The following is a 21,439-nucleotide window of genomic DNA, read 5'->3' as shown; positions in this document are numbered from 1 at the left end:
GGACACCACCTGAGTCTGATGTTTGGAGCTCCTGTTATTGATTATCAGAGTTTTGTGTCGTCTCTGGTTGATTCTGTGGTTCACTATCAATAATCAATAATCAGATCGATGAGGCTGTCAAGTCCTGTTAGCCCCGCCCCCCAGAATGTACTCAGAGTACATTTTAAGTCGATGCTTGTATCTGACACATTTATCAATGAAGCTGTAGGAGCTTCAACACCTGAACACCACCTGCACCAGTCTGCTGTGTGTGTGTGTGTGTGTGTGTGTGTCCTGCCGTTAACGTTACCGTCATCTTGTTGTCGTTAGCTTCTCTCGGTTAAACCGTTTCACGTCACAGACAGTGCGGCCGCCTCGGAGCGACCTGTGACTGTCTGTGGGTCTGTCCGACAGACGGAGGGTGTGTCGGCGTGTGTTTTTACCTGTCAGAGTGCCGGTACCGGTTCTGGTTCTTTCTGCTGTTAACGTTAAAAACAGTCAAACAACAGCTGCTGGGTGTTCATCATCATCATCATCATCATCATCATCATCATCATCCTCTTCTTTTTCTTCTTCTTCTTCTTCTACTGCTGCTGCAGTAGCTCTTCTTCTTCTTCTGTTTCACTGTCCGCCCACAGACCAGTGTTGAAGCTGTGTCGCCACCTGCTGTACCGGCGGTGTGACGTCATAACTTTAAATATTACAAACGATCAGAAAAAGACAAATAAAGAAGTTAGGGAGTGTTTACTGATCAGGGTGTGAGCCCCCTCCACCATACATCACTCATTAGATTGTTGATGTTTGAAAGTTTATTTTGGGACAAATTTTAAATGAGACAAAGAATAAAGTGATTTTGATTAAATGCCACTATTTTAAAATCAGGTTTGGATTTTTTTTTATTGTGATGGAGGTGTTCGTCACATGATGCATTCAAGGACCGTCGGAAATTTAAAACCCAAGGATGATTTCTGTTTTTACAGTTTGTATCTCATAAATGATGTCATGTTGACTTTCAAACGTGTGCTCTGTATGCTCCTCCTTAAAGACAAAATAAAAAACATAAGTTCCTCCCCAGTACTTAAAGACCTCCTCTCCTCTCCTCTCCTCTCCTCTCCTTCCTTCCGTCCTCAGACCCTTGCCTGTACATCCCTCGGTTTGCTCACATGTTGGAGTTTGGCGTGAAGACTCATGAGGTTTCCATGACGGCTCTTCGACTAGTTCAGAGGATGAAGAGGGACTGGATGCACACGGGGCGCCGACCGTCTGGACTCTGTGGAGCAGGTACGACATTTCCGCCGGTATCATGGCAACAAAAACCTCAACAGCCATATATTTACCCTTCATATTTACCTTCCTCCTCCTCCTCCTCCTCTGCAGCTCTTCTGGTCGCAGCTCGGATGCACAAGTTTCGTCGTACAGTCAAAGATGTGATCAGCGTGGTGAAGGTCTGCCAGACCACTCTGAGGAAGAGGTGAGCGCTGAGCTGGGTCACAGCAGATCATACTAGATCACAGTAGATCATATTAGATCACAGTAGATCATATTAGATCACAACAAATCATATTAGATCATATTAGATCACAGCAGATCATATTAGATCACAACAAATCATATTAGATCATATTAGATCACAGCAGATCATATTAGATCACAGCAGATCATATTAGATCACAGCAGATCATATTAGATCATATTAGATCACAGCAGATCATATTAGATCACAGCAGATCATATTAGATCATATTAGATCACAGCAGATCATATTAGATCACAGCAGATCATATTAGATCACAACAAATCATATTAGATCACAGCAGATAATACTAGATCATATTAGATCACAACAAATCATATTAGATCATATTAGATCACAGCAGATCATATTAGATCACAACAAATCATATTAGATCATATTAGATCACAGCAGATCATATTAGATCACAGCAGATCATATTAGATCACAACAAATCATATTAGATCACAGCAGATAATACTAGATCATATTAGATCACAACAAATCATATTAGATCACAGCAGATCATATTAGATCATATTAGATCACAGCAGATCATATTTGATCACAGCAGATCATATTAGATCATATTTGATCACAGCAGATCATATTAGATCACAGCAGATAATACTAGATCATATTAGATCACAGCAGATCATATTAGATCACAACAAATCATATTAGATCATATTAGATCACAGCAGATCATATTAGATCATATTAGATCACAGTAGATCATATTAGATCACAGCAGATCATATTAGATCATATTTGATCACAGCAGATCATATTAGATCACAGCAGATAATACTAGATCATATTAGATCACAGCAGATCATATTAGATCATATTTGATCACAGCAGATCTTATTAGATCACAGCAGATCACAGCGTCCTCTCCGGTCCTGCAGGTTAACAGAGTTTGAGGACACGCCTACCAGTCAGCTGACCATTGATGAGTTCATGAAAGTAGATCTGGAGCAGGAATGTGATCCACCCTCTTTTACCGCTGCACAGCACAAAGCCAAGATGCAGCAGGTAGATCCCTCCTTCTCTGATTGGCTGCTGACAACCAATGATCAATAACCAAACCAATCATCTTCACTGTTCTCTTCTTCTGCAGCTGGAACACGAGCTGGCCAGGAAGCTGGACGAAGTCGAAGGTCAGTTGCTGCCTCTGCCTAAGGCTTCAACTAGGATCCTTCAGAGGGCACTAAAGGAATCATTTAGAAACTTCAGAGGGCACTAAAGGAATCATTTAGAAACTTCAGAGGGCACTAAAGGATTTATTTAGAACACTTCAGAGGGCACTAAAGGGATCATTTAGAAACTTCAGAGGACACTAAAGGGAACATTTAGAAACTTCAGAGGGCACTAAAGGAGTTATTTAGGTCACTTCAGAGGGCACTAAAGGGATCATTTAGAAACTTCAGAGGGCACTAAAGGGAACATTTAGAAACTTCAGAGGGCACTAAAGGAGTTATTTAGGTCACTTCAGAGGGCACTAAAGGGAACATTTAGAACACTTCAGAGGGCACTAAAGGGAACATTTAGACACTTCAGAGGGCACTAAAGGAGTTATTTAGGTCACTTCAGAGGGCACTAAAGGGAACATTTAGAACACTTCAGAGGGCACTAAAGGGAACATTTAGAAACTTCAGAGGGCACTAAAGGAGTTATTTAGGTCACTTCAGAGGGCACTAAAGGGAACATTTAGAACACTTCAGAGGGCACTAAAGGGATCATTTAGAAACTTCAGAGGGCACTAAAGGGAACATTTAGGACACTTCAGAGGGCACTAAAGGGAACATTTAGAACACTTAAGAGGGCACTAAAGGGAACATTTAGAACACTTCAGAGGGCACTAAAGGGATCATTTAGAAACTTCAGAGGGCACTAAAGGAGTTATTTAGGTCACTTTAGAGGGCACTAAAGGGAACATTTAGGACACTTCAGAGGGCACTAAAGGGAACATTTAGAACACTTCAGAGGGCACTAAAGGAGTTATTTAGGTCACTTCAGAGGGCACTAAAGGGAACATTTAGAACACTTCAGAGGGCACTAAAGGGAACATTTAGAACACTTCAGAGGGCACTAAAGGAGTTATTTAGGTCACTTCAGAGGGCACTAAAGGGAACATTTAGAACACTTCAGAGGGCACTAAAGGGATAATTTAGAACACTTTAGAGGGCACTAAAGGAGTTATTTAGGTCACTTCAGAGGGCACTAAAGGGGATATTTAGGACACTTCAGAGGGCACTAAAGGGAACATTTAGGACACTTCAGAGGGCACTAAAGGGAACATTTAGAACACTTCAGAGGGCACTAAAGGAGTTATTTAGGTCACTTCAGAGGGCACTAAAGGGAACATTTAGAACACTTAAGAGGGCACTCAAGGGAACATTTAGAACACTTCAGAGGGCACTAAAGGGATCATTTAGAAACTTCAGAGGGCACTAAAGGGAACATTTAGGACACTTCAGAGGGCACTAAAGGGAACATTTAGAACACTTAAGAGGGCACTAAAGGGAACATTTAGAACACTTCAGAGAGCACTAAAGGGATCATTTAGAAACTTCAGAGGGCACTAAAGGAGTTATTTAGGTCACTTTAGAGGGCACTAAAGGGAACATTTAGGACACTTCAGAGGGCACTAAAGGGAACATTTAGAACACTTCAGAGGGCACTAAAGGAGTTATTTAGGTCACTTCAGAGGGCACTAAAGGGAACATTTAGAACACTTCAGAGGGCACTAAAGGGAACATTTAGAACACTTCAGAGGGCACTAAAGGAGTTATTTAGGTCACTTCAGAGGGCACTAAAGGGAACATTTAGAACACTTCAGAGGGCACTAAAGGGATCATTTAGAACACTTTAGAGGGCACTAAAGGAGTTATTTAGGTCACTTCAGAGGGCACTAAAGGGGATATTTAGGACACTTCAGAGGGCACTAAAGGGAACATTTAGGACACTTCAGAGGGCACTAAAGGGAACATTTAGAACACTTCAGAGGGCACTAAAGGAGTTATTTAGGTCACTTCAGAGGGCACTAAAGGGAACATTTAGAACACTTAAGAGGGCACTAAAGGGAACATTTAGAACACTTCAGAGGGCACTAAAGGGATCATTTAGAAACTTCAGAGGACACTAAAGGGAACATTTAGGACACTTCAGAGGGCACTAAAGGGAACATTTAGAACACTTCAGAGGGCACTAAAAGGAACATTTAGAACACTTCAGAGGGCACTAAAGGGAACATTTAGAAACTTCAGAGGGCACTCAATGAGTTATTTAGGACACTTCAGAGGGCACTAAAGGAAACATTTAGAGCCCTTCAGAGGGCACTAAAGGGAACATTTAGAACATTTCAGATGGCACTAAAGGAGTTATTTAGGTCACTTCAGAGGGCACTAAAGGGAACATTTAGAACACTTCAGAGGGCACTAAAGGAGTTATTTAGGACACTTCAGAGGGCACTAAAGGGAATATTTAGAACACTTCAGAGGGCACTAAAGGGAACATTTAGGACACTTCAGAGGGCACTGAAGGGAACATTTAGGACACTTCAGAGGGCACTAAAGGGAACATTTCGAACACTTCAGAGGGCACTAAAGGAGTTATTTAGGTCACTTCAGAGGGCACTAAAGGGAACATTTACAACACTTCAGAGGGCACTAAAGGGAACATTTAGGACACTTCAGAGGGCACTGAAGGGAACATTTAGGACACTTCAGAGGGCACTAAAGGGAACATTTAGAACACTTCAGAGGGCACTAAAGGAGTTATTTAGGTCACTTCAGAGGGCACTGAAGGGAACATTTAGGACACTTCAGAGGGCACTAAAGGGAACATTTAGAACACTTCAGAGGGCACTAAAGGAGTTATTTAGGTCACTTCAGAGGGCACTAAAGGGAACATTTACAACACTTCAGAGGGCACTAAAGGGATCATTTAGAAACTTCAGAGGACACTAAAGGGAACATTTAGGACACTTCAGAGGGCACTAAAGGGAACATTTAGAACACTTCAGAGGGCACTAAAAGGAACATTTAGAACACTTCAGAGGGCACTAAAGGGAACATTTAGAAACTTCAGAGGGCACTAAATGAGTTATTTAGGACACTTCAGAGGGCACTAAAGGAAACATTTAGAGCCCTTCAGAGGGCACTAAAGGGAACATTTAGAACATTTCAGATGGCACTAAAGGAGTTATTTAGGTCACTTCAGAGGGCACTAAAGGGAACATTTAGAACACTTCAGAGGGCACTAAAGGAGTTATTTAGGACACTTCAGAGGGCACTAAAGGGAATATTTAGAACACTTCAGAGGGCACTAAAGGGAACATTTAGGACACTTCAGAGGGCACTGAAGGGAACATTTAGGACACTTCAGAGGGCACTAAAGGGAACATTTCGAACACTTCAGAGGGCACTAAAGGAGTTATTTAGGTCACTTCAGAGGGCACTAAAGGGAACATTTACAACACTTCAGAGGGCACTAAAGGGAACATTTAGGACACTTCAGAGGGCACTGAAGGGAACATTTAGGACACTTCAGAGGGCACTAAAGGGAACATTTAGAACACTTCAGAGGGCACTAAAGGAGTTATTTAGGTCACTTCAGAGGGCACTGAAGGGAACATTTAGGACACTTCAGAGGGCACTAAAGGGAACATTTAGAACACTTCAGAGGGCACTAAAGGAGTTATTTAGGTCACTTCAGAGGGCACTAAAGGGAACATTTACAACACTTCAGAGGGCACTAAAGGAGTTATTTAGGTCACTTCAGAGGGCACTAAAGGGAACATTTACAACACTTCAGAGGGCACTAAAGGAGTTATTTAGGACACTTCAGAGGGCACTAAAGGGAATATTTAGAACACTTCAGAGGGCACTAAAGGGAACATTTAGGACACTTCAGAGGGCACTAAAGGGAACATTTAGGACACTTCAGATGGCACTAAAGGGAACATTTAGGACACTTCAGATGGCACTAAAGGGATCATATAGGACACTTCAGAGGGCACTAAAGGAGTTATTTAGGTCACTTCAGAGGGCACTAAGATGATCATTTAGGACACTTAAGAGGGCACTAAAGGGATCATTTAGGACACTTCAGAGGACACTAGGGTTATCATTTAGGACAATTTAGAGGGCACTAAAGAAAGGGGAATTGTTGAGGACACTTTAAAGGATACTAAAAGAATTATTTAAAAAGATTTAAAGGACTAAACTCGGTCATTGTTTCCCGTCAGGAGAGATCAGCTGCTACAAAGATGAGATTGAGACTGAGCTGGAAAAGAGCCGTCCTAAACTCAGAGGAATCTACGCTGCCTATGCCAAAGAAATCGGTCTGTACTGGTCCTGAGTCAGCGGAGTCCATCTCAACACCTACAACATTTATTTACTCTTTCATTCTTGGTTTTCAGACCCTGAGGACGTTGAGGTTCTGTCCTCCAGCTCTGAACCTGAGGTACCAGAGGTCGACGACACCGAGCTCCAAGTTGCCGCCCAACACCTGACTCAGGACTTCCTGTGTCAGGTGATCCAAGAGGAGGAGGGGCGGGGCAAAAAGACAGGTGACAGCGAGAAGGAGGCGGGGCTAGACAATGAGGGGGCAGGCCATCAACGTCAGGCCGCCCCTCTAGCCTCCATCCTGGGAAAGCTGCCAAGCGCCGCCAGCCTCGGCCTCCAACAGACCTTCCAGACCTTCACCGAGTCAGAGACAGGCGAGAACCCAGACGGTACGTATTACATCATCATTACCTCACCATTACCTCATCATGGATTCATGGCCAGGTGGTAAACAGGTGAGGTGGTGGTTATCATGTGTTTACAGATGAGCAGTCAGAGAGTGGCGAGCTGGATCTGAATGGTATCGACGATCAGGAGATTGATAAGGTCAGTTCATTCAGTTGATCAGTCAGCTCTGTGTTTCTGTCCTGACTTCTTCTGTGGTTCATTTCTCTGTTTGTGATGTCATCTCTCTGTGATTTACAGAGGTAGTTTTTATTGTGAAAGGTTGAGTGAACAGGAAGTGGTGTCTTCTTCTGACTCTGATTTTCTGCTGCAGTACATCCTGAACGATCGTGAGGTCCAGGTGAAGACAGAGCTGTGGATGAAACAGAACGCTGAATACCTGAAAGAGCAGAAAGGTGAGGAAGACTCCTCCTTCTCATCATCATCATCATCATCATCGTCTTCATCAGTGTGATGGATTAATGACTGTTTGTGTCCACAGAGAAAGAGGAGAGGATCAGGAAGGAGAAAGAACAGGGGACGTATAAAGAGAAGGTGAGTGTGTTTGTGTGAAGAACAGGGTGTCCCACCCTGGAGTCCAGAATCAAGACTTTTGTCTGTGTCTGTGTCCAGCCGAAGAAGTCCAAGAAGAAGAAGGAACAGATTCAGGCGTCGACGGCGGGCGAGGCGATCGAGAGGATGTTGGAGAAGAAGAAGATCTCCAGTAAGATCAACTATGACGTCCTCAGAGACCTGAACAGCCGAGGGACAGGAAGTGGGGGGGGCAGTAGTCCCAGCAGAGCCTCCTCTGACACTGTCGCCGCCACACGGAAAAGACTCAACCGCCGCCGCCGCAGGAAGAACAGCGACGCTAACCGAGACTTAGCGGCTAACACTAACATTATGGGGAAGAGGTACTATCAGTCACTGTCACAATCTATACATTATCCATAATCTATAGTTACACTCAGTCTACTCAGTTACAAATAGTCTATAATCACTTTATAATCTATAATCTGTATATACTCTACAAATGCTCTATAATCTCTAGATTATATATATAATATATAATACACTTTATCTGTAATCTGTATATGATATATAATCTATACATTATCAATAATCTGTATACTCTATTGTATATACATGTTTTCGATCTTTATATGACTGATAAATGCTCCATATTCTAAAAATCTATAATCTATATTTACTCTTCAAATGCTGTATAATCTCTATATATTCTGTACAATCTATTTAATCCATAAATGCTGTATAATCTCTATATAATCTATAAATTATCTATAATCTATATAGACTCTATAAATGCTCTATGATATATGTATTATCTATATATAATCTATGAACGCTCCTTTACCTCTATATAATCTATAATCTGTATATTTTCTGTATGTTCTATAATCTTTATATAATCTATAAATGCTTTATAGTCCATTTATAATCCAAATAATATATAGATATATATCTTATAGTTTATATAATCTTTAATCTATATATAATTATAATGTGTTTATATTCTATTAATGCTCTATAATCTATAAACATAATATATTTAATAAATAGATAATGTACGTGTTGTATGTCATATAATCTATAATCTGTGTATAATCTATATAAAATGTTTACTATATATCTATAATCTCAGCCCTCTCTCCATGTCAGATTTTACATGGTGAGATTTCTCTCCTCAAACATTCAGATTGTCTTTGATACCATTTCAGTGTGTTTAGTCTCAGGCAGACTGAAGCTTCAACGATTAATCAGTTAATCAATCCAAGAAAATTAATCGTTAACTATATCGATAATCGAATCAAAGCTATTTGTTGTTCGTTTCAGTTTGTCAAATCTGAGGAATGTCATTTTTATATCGCAGTGAACTGAAACTGAAACGGAATAATTTAATACGACACACTGACTCTTTGATCTTTCACAGGTCACATGATTAATCAATTAATCAGAAAAACTCTCAACAGATCAATCAATAATAAAAATAAATAAATATGTGTGTTTTATTCCAGGGTCCGCCTCCTCCTGTCCTCCAGCTCAAAGAGGAAGAAGACAGCCGTCCAGGTCAGCAACCACACCTGACTCCACCTGACCACACCTGACCACACCTGACTCCACCTGACCACACCTGACCACACCTGACTCCACCTGACCACACCTGACCACACCTGACTCCACCTGACCACACCTGACCATACCTGTCTCCACCTGACCACACTTGACCACACCTGACTCCACCTGACCACACCTGACTCCACCTGACCATACCTGTCTCCACCTGACTCCACCTGACCATACCTGTCTCCACCTGACTCTACCTGACCACACCTGTCTCCACCTGACTCCACCTGACTCCACCTGACCACACCTGACTCCACCTGACTCCACCTGACTCCACCTGACCACACCTGACTCCACCTGACCATACCTGTCTCCACCTGACTCTACCTGACCACACCTGTCTCCACCTGACTCCACCTGACCACACCTGTCTCCACCTGACTCCACCTGACTCCACCTGACCACACCTGACTCCACCTGACCACACCTGTCTCCACCTGACTCCACCTGACTCCACCTGACCATACCTGTCTCCACCTGACCACACCTGACTCCATCTGACCACACCTGACTCCACCTGACCACACCTGACTCCATCTGACCACACCTGACTCCACCTGACCACACCTGACTCCATCTGACCACACCTGTCTCCACCTGACTCCACCTGACCACACCTGTCTCCACCTGACTCCACCTGACTCCACCTGACCACACCTGACTCCACCTGACCATACCTGTCTCCACCTGACTCTACCTGACCACACCTGACTCCATCTGACCACACCTGTCTCCACCTGACTCCACCTGACCACACCTGTCTCCACCTGACTCCACCTGACTCCACCTGACCACACCTGACTCCACCTGACCATACCTGTCTCCACCTGACTCCACCTGACCATACCTGTCTCCACCTGACTCCACCTGACCACACCTGTCTCCACCTGACTCCACCTGACCACACCTGTCTCCACCTGACTCCACCTGACTCCACCTGACCACACCTGACTCCACCTGACTCCACCTGACTCCACCTGACCACACCTGACTCCATCTGACCACACCTGTCTCCACCTGACTCCACCTGACCACACCTGTCTCCACCTGACTCCACCTGACCACACCTGACTCCACCTGTCTCCACCTGACTCCACCTGACTCCACCTGACCACACCTGACTCCACTTGACCACACCTGTCTCCACCTGACTCCACCTGACTCCACCTGACCATACCTGTCTCCACCTGACCACACCTGACTCCATCTGACCACACCTGACTCCACCTGACCACACCTGACTCCATCTGACCACACCTGACTCCACCTGACCACACCTGACTCCATCTGACCACACCTGTCTCCACCTGACTCCACCTGACCACACCTGTCTCCACCTGACTCCACCTGACTCCACCTGACCACACCTGACTCCACCTGACCATACCTGTCTCCACCTGACTCTACCTGACCACACCTGACTCCATCTGACCACACCTGTCTCCACCTGACTCCACCTGACCACACCTGTCTCCACCTGACTCCACCTGACTCCACCTGACCACACCTGACTCCACCTGACCATACCTGTCTCCACCTGACTCCACCTGACCATACCTGTCTCCACCTGACCACACCTGTCTCCACCTGACTCCACCTGACCACACCTGTCTCCACCTGACTCCACCTGACTCCACCTGACCACACCTGACTCCACCTGACTCCACCTGACTCCACCTGACCACACCTGACTCCATCTGACCACACCTGTCTCCACCTGACTCCACCTGACCACACCTGTCTCCACCTGACTCCACCTGTCTCCACCTGACTCCACCTGACCACACCTGTCTCCACCTGACTCCACCTGACTCCACCTGACCACACCTGACTCCACCTGACCATACCTGTCTCCACCTGACTCTACCTGACCACACCTGACTCCATCTGACCACACCTGTCTCCACCTGACTCCACCTGACCACACCTGTCTCCACCTGACTCCACCTGACTCCACCTGACCACACCTGACTCCACCTGACCATACCTGTCTCCACCTGACTCCACCTGACCACACCTGTCTCCACCTGACTCCACCTGACCATACCTGTCTCCACCTGACTCCACCTGACCACACCTGTCTCCACCTGACTCCACCTGACCACACCTGTCTCCACCTGACTCCACCTGACTCCACCTGACCACACCTGACTCCACCTGACTCCACCTGACTCCACCTGACCACACCTGACTCCATCTGACCACACCTGTCTCCACCTGACTCCACCTGACCACACCTGTCTCCACCTGACTCCACCTGACCACACCTGACTCCACCTGACTCCACCTGACTCCACCTGACACACGTTATCCACACACTATAGAAATACAATGACAGTAGAATGGACACTCTGATTCAAATCAACATATCAGGACGGTCAGACGGCAGCCATTTTGATGTGTACCGTTGTCACTGTGCCCGTTGATGACAAATAATCCTATTTCTGTGATACAGACATGTGATCATAAACACATACATGTGATATACATGCAGAGTGTATAGATGAAGAAAACCAGTTATTATTTAACCTGGACACATTTCACCTCTCAGGTCGAAAACCCCGTCACCATGACAACAGATACAACAACAGAGGCTGCACCTGAAGCAACGCCTGAACCTGAACCTGACACCAGCTCCGCCCCTCCTGCTCCAGCCACTGTGGCAGTGGAGGAAGAGGAGGAGGAGGAGGAGGAAGAGGTGGAGGTGGAGGAGTGTGTCAGCGCTCTGCAGCTCGTAGGAGGTCAGTTCACGCTTTTATTCTGAAAACCCAGAGGAAGGAGAGGTCAGAGACGCAGGCTCACCTCCGTCTGTTCTTCCTCATGGTCGCTTTGTATTGACGTCTCATCTTCGTAGTAAATCCTCCACAGGTCATGTGACCTCAGTCAGCACAGCAGAATCAATGAACCCAGACAGTGTGAAATATGAACCAGATACAGATACAGATACAGATCATATCTGAGGAAACAGCTGCAAATATCTGAGATTTATAAACCTTAACTTTTAACACAGAAGTATAAATAAAGTTTTTAAGATGTTAATTTTTTTGAAAACAGGTGTGTCAGGTCTGAGAGTATTGATTAATTGATTGATTGATTGTGTTTTCCAGATTACGGCTGTGAGGCAGAGGAGGAGGAAGTCTTTTAGCTCCGCCCTGCTGACCTTTGACCTCCAGTGAATGAACTCTCCATCCCGTCAGACTGAGGCAGCTCCACTGAGACCGATCAGTGTCACAGATCAATAAACAATATTGATCATCAACTAAACATGTTCAGTTGTTGCTGAGACGAAACCAAAATCTTTTTTTTTTCTTTATATTTTAACTTATGATTTGTTTTTAATTGACGACTGATCGGATGATGATCAGCGGGCGGCTCGTCACTGTCGGATAACCTCACAGCACTGAGCCGCTCGCTGATCATCATCCCGATTATTACACGGCTAGTTTTTAAATAATTCAATCATTTTATTTCAAAATGATTTTATTGTTTCCTACAGGGTCTACGATCACAACTGTTTCCATAGCAACAGTCTGTAGTCAGAAATAACAGACCTAGAACTGACCAATCAGAAGGCAGCGCCGTGTAATAATGGATTTTGTGACACTGAGGTTCTCGTGTTGTGTATATTGTAAAAAGTAAAGTTTGTGTCTGAATGTAAATCTGATCGTTCACATTCCTCTGACGACTCGTCGGCTTTTAACTCTTCGTCTCCTTCAGTCCTTTACTCGTGTGTTTATGAATGTGTGTACTTTGTGTATTTTAACTTTGTGTTTGTTTCTCTGAATGAAATGTAAAAAAAATATCATGTTCTGAAAAAAGAAAAAACAAAGACAGAATAAAGAAAGTAAAAAATAAAACTTTAATTCTGCTGATGTTTTATTTTCATATTTTTCCTCCTCCACTGTCGATGAACTTGTTTTCTACATAAATCACATTTTATTTTTGCCACTCTGATGTTAATAATCCAGACTGTGATTGGTCCTGATGACAGGAAGACAAACACATTCAAACAATCCCAACTTTATTCACACAGTGATTCTGTCACATACAACAGATCAGATTTTAAAGGAACAGTCCAACACTTCAGACAATCGTTGAGTTGGTTTTTTGTTTAACTTTGGATGAAGAGTCAAAGAGTTTCCTCTTCCTCAGGTCTTTATGCTAAGCTAGGCTAACCACGTCCTGCACGTCTGTCTGCATCCACAGAGATAAGACTGATGTAAGACAGAGAACAGGACTAAAGTTTGGGACTGTTCCTTTAATTCTGCTGAGGTTTAACAGAGACGAGAGGCTCCAGGAATCCTCCCTGAGGGACTCCCTGAAGGAATCCACAGGATAGACCAGGACTAAAGTGTGGGACTGTTCCTGTCAACAGGTTTACCTCATGCTGACACATCATGACTCAGTCTGCCTGTCAGACGAGCTTGAGGGTTCAGTGTCTCAGATTCTCTCAGTATCCAAACGTCTGTTTGATGGCGTGGAAGTAGAACCGCCTCCAGCCCTCCCTGGTGGACTCCTCCTCCCCCGCAGGGACTCCTCGACACTCCATCCTCAGCTCTGTCTCATCTCCTCTGTCCTCCAGCTCCAGACTGATGGTGGCGTAGTGCTCTGATGGAGAGACGACAACACACAAAGTTCAGATGTCAGATTGTCCCTGAACGCAGCGGTGGAGAGGGCTCATGACATCATCACAGGAAGACGTACCGCTGGGCCAGGTCCTGAACCGCCACCTCATCTCGATCCTCCGGTCCAGTACCTGCAGGCAAGAGCAGCGTGTGGTTACCATGGTGATGTGACAACTTAGCACTGATTGGCTGAGCAGCTGTGACCTCACCAGCTGTGTAAACTCTCCACTGACACTCCCGTCCAACATCTGGAACCTCCCTCCACGCCTACCATCCACTGTCGCCGCAGAGCGCGTGAACACCTGCACAAACTGCGGAGACAGAGAGTGTTAACTGTGGTCTGGTCTGTCCTGGTCTGTCCTGGTCTGTCTTGATCTGGTCTGCCCTGGTATTGGTCAGTCCTGGTCGGTCCTGGTCTTGCTCAGACCTGGTCTTGGTCAGTCTTGGTACCTCCTGGCCAATGAAGGTCCGGTACAGCTCATCAGGAGACGTTTGGAAAGTTTCCTTCAGGTCAAAGTTGCAGGTTGAGATTCGAACACCTTCGAGGCAGGGGGCAGGGCTAGATGAGCACTTGGGGACGGAGCTTTTCTGTAGGAGAATACAAAGAGGTCAGAGGTCACATCCACACCTGACTCACCTGAGCACCTGGATGCATACCGGCGGTTTACTGGTCTGGATGTGAATCATCTGTTTCGGGGGCTGAGGCTGAGACTGAGGTTGAGGCTGAGGCGGCTGAGGCTGGTCGGCGGTGGGAAGAATCATCCCCTGACTGAACTCTGTGAGGTCAGAGGTTGCTCAGGTTACTAAGGGGATCAGCTCTGATTTGTCAGTCCTGCTGCATTCTGGGTAACAGACCTGACTTGAGCTGAAGGACGTACTCGCCCAGAACCCTCCGGACTTCCTGAACGCCACTCTTCCTCATGAGGTTGAGGAGCGGTGTGTCGGGCTGGTCTTTACTCAGAGACACTGAGATCTGGGCGGGGACAAAGTCATCAATATGATCATTGATACTGTGATCAATACAGTCATCAATACAGTCATCAATATGATCAGAAGTTGCTGACTCACGTCAAGGTCGTCCATGTCGTTCTCATCTGACAGGTTGGACACGTCGAGTGTTCCTCGGTACTTCAATCCGGCACTGGACGTCCCTGTGGAAGACGGCAGGTATCCATTATGTTTCTTTAATACAGTTTATTATGTAACATGACGGTAGTGTGATGTCATCAGTGGGCCTGACATCATCAGTCACATCATCACTGACCCAGCCAGCTGGCCCTCAGCTGCCACTCGTAGAAGAAGAAGAGTTTTCCCTTGCGGTTGTTGATGGACGCCTCGCCCTCCAGTTTGTTGATGTCGGTCAGCTGGGCGACGCCCTCAGGTCCCTCCACCCGCACCGCCAGCAGCAGCTGACGGAGGCGCTCCGAGGACCAGCCACTGACATCACGCTCTGTCCTGAGGGGCAGGAGGAGCAGTGGATTTCTGAATGAAACCATCACTGACCAGATGAACGCACACACATGAACTACAGCCCCGCCCCCCTCTGACATCACAGCCTGTCCTCCAGCTGGCTGTGTTTAAAAAAGTGTTTAAAAATATCTGAACAGCTGAACTAGGCGGAGGATCAGGTAACACACTCTGCAGTCTGAAAATAACACACACACACACACACACACACACACACGCTCAGAATTTACTGGATTCTTCTCCATGTGACATGATTAAACTGATCCACTGACTTTTACCATCATCATCATCATCAATAATGTCATTTGGTTTATAAAAAATAAAAACAAAGATCTGATATTTTTATTTTCTTAAAACTGTTTCAACAATCAGAGCCACGTTATATACTGTGTAGTGTGTATGTCAAACTGTACACATTTATTTACACACATATATATATATATGTGTGTAAATAAATATATATATATATATATATATATATATATATCCCCTCTCATGGGGATGGTTCAGGTCCTCTTACAGAGTCCTGGGAGTTTGAAGGTTCAGTATCTTGTCTGTTGCTAGGACTGTGCTCCCATAACCACTGGCACCACTGTTGCCTTTACTCCCCACATCTTTTCCAGCTCCTCTTTCAGCCCTTGGTATTTCTCCTTCTTCCTGATGTTGCTGTCATCGATCACCACTGCCTTCTTCTGTTGTTTGTCCCTCGACCTTGGGACTTCCAGGCTATATTTGGTGCAGATGTTCCTGTACATGATGCCCGCCACTTGGTTATGGTGTTCCATGTACGCTCTTCCTGCCTCCATCTTACATCCTGCTGTTATGGTCTGAACTGCCTCAGGATCACCTGGGGTCCAGTCTGCTGTGGTAGACCCCTGCTTCTATTAATCTGGTACTAAGTTCCTGTTCCTGTGCTGCCATGATTTGTGCTTCTGTGCTGTCTTTCAGTCCAGCCTTTTCCAGATACTGCTAGGATTTCTTCTTCAGTCTGTCGGTGGTACACGCCATGATGATGGTTCGTCTTCCTCTTCTGCTGCCTGAGGTATTCACTCAGCAGCTCATCTTTGGGGGCCATCTTCCTGATGTAGTCCTGGATCTTGGTTGGTTTGTCCTGGACAGTGGCTCTGATGCTCACCAGTCCTCAGACCCCTTCGTACCACTTAGTGTACATGATCCTTCATGTACATGATCCTTCATGATCAGGACTGTCCGTCCCTGGGTCATCCCCTCTGGATCCTTCATGATCAGGACTGTCCGTCCCTGGGTCATCCCCTCTGGATCCTTCATGATCAGGACTGTCCGTCCATGGGTCATCCCCTCTGGATCCTTCATGATCAGGACTGTCCCTCCCTGGGTCATCCCCTCTGGATCCTTCATGATCAGGACTGTCCCTCCCTGGGTCATCCCCTCTGGATCCTTCATGATCAGGACTGTCCGTCCATGGGTCATCCCCTCTGGATCCTTCATGATCAGGACTGTCCCTCCCTGGGTCATCCCCTCTGGATCCTTCATGATCAGGACTGTCCCTCCCTGGGTCATCCCCTCTGGATCCTTCATGATCAGGACTGTCCCTCCCTGGGTCATCCCCTCTGGATCCTTCATGATCAGGACTGTCCGTCCCTGGGTCATCCCCTCTGGATCCTTCATGATCAGGACTGTCCGTCCATGGGTCATCCCCTCTGGATCCTTCATGATCAGGACTGTCCCTCCCTGGGTCATCCCCTCTGGATCCTTCATGATCAGGACTGTCCCTCCCTGGGTCATCCCCTCTGGATCCTTCATGATCAGGACTGTCCGTCCATGGGTCATCCCCTCTGGATCCTTCATGATCAGGACTGTCCCTCCCTGGGTCATCCCCTCTGGATCCTTCATGATCAGGACTGTCCCTCCCTGGGTCATCCCCTCTGGATCCTTCATGATCAGGACTGTCCCTCCCTGGGTCATCCCCTCTGGATCCTTCATGATCAGGACTGTCCGTCCCTGGGTCATCCCCTCTGGATCCTTCATGATCAGGACTGTCCCTCCCTGGGTCATCCCCTCTGGATCCTTCATGATCAGGACTGTCCCTCCCTGGGTCATCCCCTCTGGATCCTTCATGATCAGGACTGTCCCTCCCTGGGTCATCCCCTCTGGATCCTTCATGATCAGGACTGTCCCTCCCTGGGTCATCCCCTCTGGATCCTTCATGATCAGGACTGTCCGTCCATGGGTCATCCCCTCTGGATCCTTCATGATCAGGACTGTCCCTCCCTGGGTCATCCCCTCTGGATCCTTCATGATCAGGACTGTCCCTCCCTGGGTCATCCCCTCTGGATCCTTCATGATCAGGACTGTCCCTCCCTGGGTCATCCCCTCTGGATCCTTAATGATCAGGACTGTCAGTCCCTGGGTCATCCCCTCTGGATCCTTCATGATCAGGACTGTCCCTCCCTGGGTCATCCCCTCTGGATCCTTCATGATCAGGACTGTCCCTCCCTGGGTCATCCCCTCTGGATGGGTCTGTCAGCAGCTGGTTCATTTGTGTTGCCACGTTCATGATGTGCACTTACTCACTTTCATTAGTCACTTCTGTACAGTGTATATGTCATTTGTTGTTATATTACATTGTTATACACACAACATATATACTACACAGTAAATAATGTTTTTATATAATATCTATATGTATATATACACACACACACACACACACATTATTATACACTGTGTAGTCTATATATCATTGTGTATACAGACATAATTACAGATTAACTGCAGATCTGTTAATGTTTGTTAAAAACATTCAAAGTTTAATTTTTCTCTCTGATCCACTTTTAAAGACATGTAAACAACAACAACAATAACAAACAATAATAATAATAACAGACCAGTGCCAGTTGTTGACGTTGGTGGCGTCGGCTCTTTGCTCAACGATCCATCGAGGATCTCCCTGTCCCCATTTAGCCATGACTGAGTACTGCGAGCACTGAAGTACTGAAGTACCACTGACTAAAGTACTGAAGTACCACTGACTGAAGTACTACTGACTGAAGTACTGAAGTACTACTGACTGAAGTACTGAAGTACTACTGACTGAAGTACTACTGACTGAAGTACTGAAGTACTACTGACTGAAGTACTACTGACTGAAGTACTGAAGTACTACTGACTGAAGTACTGAAGTACCACTGACTAAAGTACTGAAGTACCACTGACTGAAGTACCACTGACTAAAGTACTGAAGTACTACTGACTGAAGTACTACTGACTAAAGTACTGAAGTACTACTGACTGAAGTACTACTGACTGAAGTACTGAAGTACTACTGACTGAAGTACCACTGACTAAAGTACTGAAGTACTACTGACTGAAGTACTGAAGTACCACTGACTGAAGTACCACTGACTGAAGTACTGAAGTACTACTGACTGAAGTACTACTGACTGAAGTACTGAAGTACTACTGACTAAAGTACTGAAGTACTACTGACTGAAGTACTACTGACTGAAGTACTGAAGTACTACTGACTGAAGTACCACTGACTAAAGTACTGAAGTACTACTGACTGAAGTACTACTGACTGAAGTACTGAAGTACTACTGACTGAAGTACCACTGACTAAAGTACTGAAGTACTACTGACTGAAGTACTGAAGTACCACTGACTGAAGTACCACTGACTAAAGTACTGAAGTACTACTGACTGAAGTACTACTGACTAAAGTACTGAAGTACCACTGACTGAAGTACCACTGACTAAAGTACTGAAGTACTACTGACTGAAGTACTACTGACTAAAGTACTGAAGTACCACTGACTGAAGTACCACTGACTAAAGTACTGAAGTACTACTGACTGAAGTACTGAAGTACCACTGACTAAAGTACTGAAGTACTACTGACTGAAGTACTACTGACTAAAGTACTGAAGTACCACTGACTGAAGTACCACTGACTAAAGTACTGAAGTACTACTGACTGAAGTACCACTGACTAAAGTACTGAAGTACTACTGACTGAAGTACTGAAGTACCACTGACTAAAGTACTGAAGTACCACTGACTGAAGTACCACTGACTAAAGTACTGAAGTACTACTGACTGAAGTACTACTGACTGAAGTACTGAAGTACCACTGACTAAAGTACTGAAGTACCACTGACTGAAGTACCACTGACTAAAGTACTGAAGTACTACTGACTGAAGTACTACAGTAGTATTCCTGCTGCACTTACTGTACTCTCACTGCAGTACTTCTTCCCTAACAGTCTCCGATCGTCTCCTGAGTCTCTGCCTCTTCAGCTGAAACTTAAAACCAGCTTCACACTGTCACTTTAACTACTTCCTGTAATGCCTTTCAAAGTAAAACAACCAGCAGAGTCACGTGGTTTAACAGCATTAAAACATTTTAGGAGTTTGGTCTCTGTTTAAGGGTTAAATTGTATTTTGTCTACTTCTCTCCAACATCACCATGTAATGTGTTATTTACTCTTTTATTATGTTGTATCATTTGTACTTAAATTTAAATTAAACATGTAATCTGAGATAAATGTGACTGAGGTTTCTTCTGTTCAAAAGATAAAAATGTTTTTGTTTAATTTCCTCATAATATTTGACTTTAATAAATATTTTCAATTTAAACCGGAGCAAAAACTTAGTTTAGGGAAAGCACCTGGACAAGATGGGTTATCGTCAAATTTTTATAAATTTTTTTGGAATGAAATAAAAGAACTGTTATTTTTTGCTATTTGTGAATGCTTCACGAACAAGTCCCTAATGCCCACAATGAAGCAAGGATTAATAACCCTTATCCCCAAACCTGGCAAGGATAAAAAATACTTGGAGAATCTGAGACCTATTACACTACTTAATGTCGATTATAAATTGTTTGCCCATGTTATTGCTGACAGATTAAAAGAAGGTATGGCACAAATTATCAGTGAAACACAATCTGGCTTCCTTAAAGAACGCTCCATCCATAACAATATCAGGCTAGTGTTGGATTTACTTGATTATAGTGACAGAATTGAGGATGATGGTTTCATTTTATTTTTAGATTTTTGCAAGGCATTCGATAGAGTGGAACACCCTTTTATTTTGGACACTTTGCAACACTTCGGTTTTGGTGATGGCTTCAGAGAGATCATCAATATGCTTTATAATGACATAAATAGTTCAGTATCAATACCATTTGGCACCTTCAGCAGATTTGAGGTGAGAAGGGGTATCCGTCAAGGTTGCCCTGCCTCTCCTCTACTCTTTATTATGGCGGCGGAGATTTTAGCTATTATGTTAAAAAATAGTGAGGATGTCAAGCAGCTAAATGTTATGGGTTGTCCCTTAGTTGTAAGCCAACTAGCGGACGATACAACTTTATTTCTAAAAAATGCCGCTCAAATACCGAAAGCTCTAAAAATTATCTCCTCCTTCTCAGAAGCTTCTGGTCTTAAGTTGAATTTAAATAAATGTGAATTGATGGCGATTCATGACCAACCTCTAACATCTATTGAAGGCATTCCAATCAAAAAAGAAGTCAAATATTTAGGAATTACAGTGTCTAAGGATTTGAAAGATAGAGAGAGGGCTAACTTTGAGAACATTCTGAAAAAAAGTAAAACAATTTTGAATACATGGTTACAAAGGGACCTATCTATTTTCGGAAGAATTTTGCTTTCAAAAATGGAAGGTCTATCGAGATTGATTTACCCAGCGTACTCTTTGAACGTCCCTGATCATATAATTAAGATTATTAATCAAAACAATTTTAATTTTATTTGGAAAAATAGACATCATTATATTAGGAAGAATGATGTCATTAAATCTTTGGAAGAAGGAGGTTTGAATGCAATTGATTTCGATCCCATGAATGGCTCACTAAAGCTGAAGTGGTTGCAGAGTTTTATCAAACAGTATGAAAATTTTTGGTTTAATCTTCCTACGAAGTTGTTTCTGGATTTTGGGGGTGTGGAATTTTTATTGAAGTGTGATTTTGAAAT

General features: G+C 44.5%; 2 protein-coding genes across 2 annotated transcripts in view; one reads left to right on the top strand and one right to left on the bottom strand.

The window, feature by feature from the left end:
• The window catches only part of brf1b (BRF1 general transcription factor IIIB subunit b), a 42,871-nt gene extending 29,633 nt beyond the window's left edge, over positions 1–13,238 (top strand). Inside the window, exons 7-19 of the mRNA XM_033649170.2 lie at positions 1,111–1,260; positions 1,357–1,450; positions 2,404–2,530; positions 2,616–2,655; positions 6,747–6,842; positions 6,921–7,235; positions 7,331–7,392; positions 7,565–7,646; positions 7,733–7,785; positions 7,864–8,144; positions 9,267–9,318; positions 11,927–12,116; positions 12,483–13,238. Coding sequence (XP_033505061.1) covers positions 1,111–1,260; positions 1,357–1,450; positions 2,404–2,530; positions 2,616–2,655; positions 6,747–6,842; positions 6,921–7,235; positions 7,331–7,392; positions 7,565–7,646; positions 7,733–7,785; positions 7,864–8,144; positions 9,267–9,318; positions 11,927–12,116; positions 12,483–12,520 — 1,580 coding nt within the window. The 3' untranslated portion in view covers positions 12,521–13,238. The remainder of the gene's footprint in view (positions 1–1,110; positions 1,261–1,356; positions 1,451–2,403; positions 2,531–2,615; positions 2,656–6,746; positions 6,843–6,920; positions 7,236–7,330; positions 7,393–7,564; positions 7,647–7,732; positions 7,786–7,863; positions 8,145–9,266; positions 9,319–11,926; positions 12,117–12,482) is intronic.
• On the bottom strand, positions 13,216–19,756 carry LOC117271079 (activator of 90 kDa heat shock protein ATPase homolog 1-like). The gene is made up of 9 exons (XM_033649173.2): positions 18,335–19,756; positions 15,265–15,455; positions 15,069–15,151; positions 14,856–14,973; positions 14,658–14,776; positions 14,451–14,588; positions 14,210–14,311; positions 14,080–14,131; positions 13,216–13,983 (listed from the first exon to the last, which is right to left on the bottom strand). Exons 1-9 carry the CDS (start codon positions 18,412–18,414, stop codon positions 13,826–13,828), a joined length of 1,041 nt encoding a protein of 346 aa, XP_033505064.2. The 5' UTR covers positions 18,415–19,756; the 3' UTR covers positions 13,216–13,825.
• Positions 19,757–21,439: the final 1,683 nt, after the last annotated feature.

This window comes from Epinephelus lanceolatus, chromosome 13 (genome assembly GCF_041903045.1).
Source record: "Epinephelus lanceolatus isolate andai-2023 chromosome 13, ASM4190304v1, whole genome shotgun sequence".
In the NCBI taxonomy this organism is placed as follows: Eukaryota; Metazoa; Chordata; class Actinopteri; order Perciformes; family Serranidae; genus Epinephelus; species Epinephelus lanceolatus.
This window is presented reverse-complemented; position numbering and strand designations above follow the sequence as displayed.

Excerpts from the sequence above, each read along its gene's own strand:
- LOC117271079 (XM_033649173.2), bottom strand. The coding sequence starts at position 18,414 with ATGGCTAAATGGGGACAGGGAGATCCTCGATGGATCGTTGAGCAAAGA. Across the intron at positions 15,456-18,334 it reads AACGTCAACAACTGGCACTG|GACAGAGCGTGATGTCAGTG; the intron begins GTCTGTTATTAT and ends CCTGCCCCTCAG. Across the intron at positions 14,777-14,855 it reads CGTCCTTCAGCTCAAGTCAG|AGTTCAGTCAGGGGATGATT; the intron begins GTCTGTTACCCA and ends CTGACCTCACAG.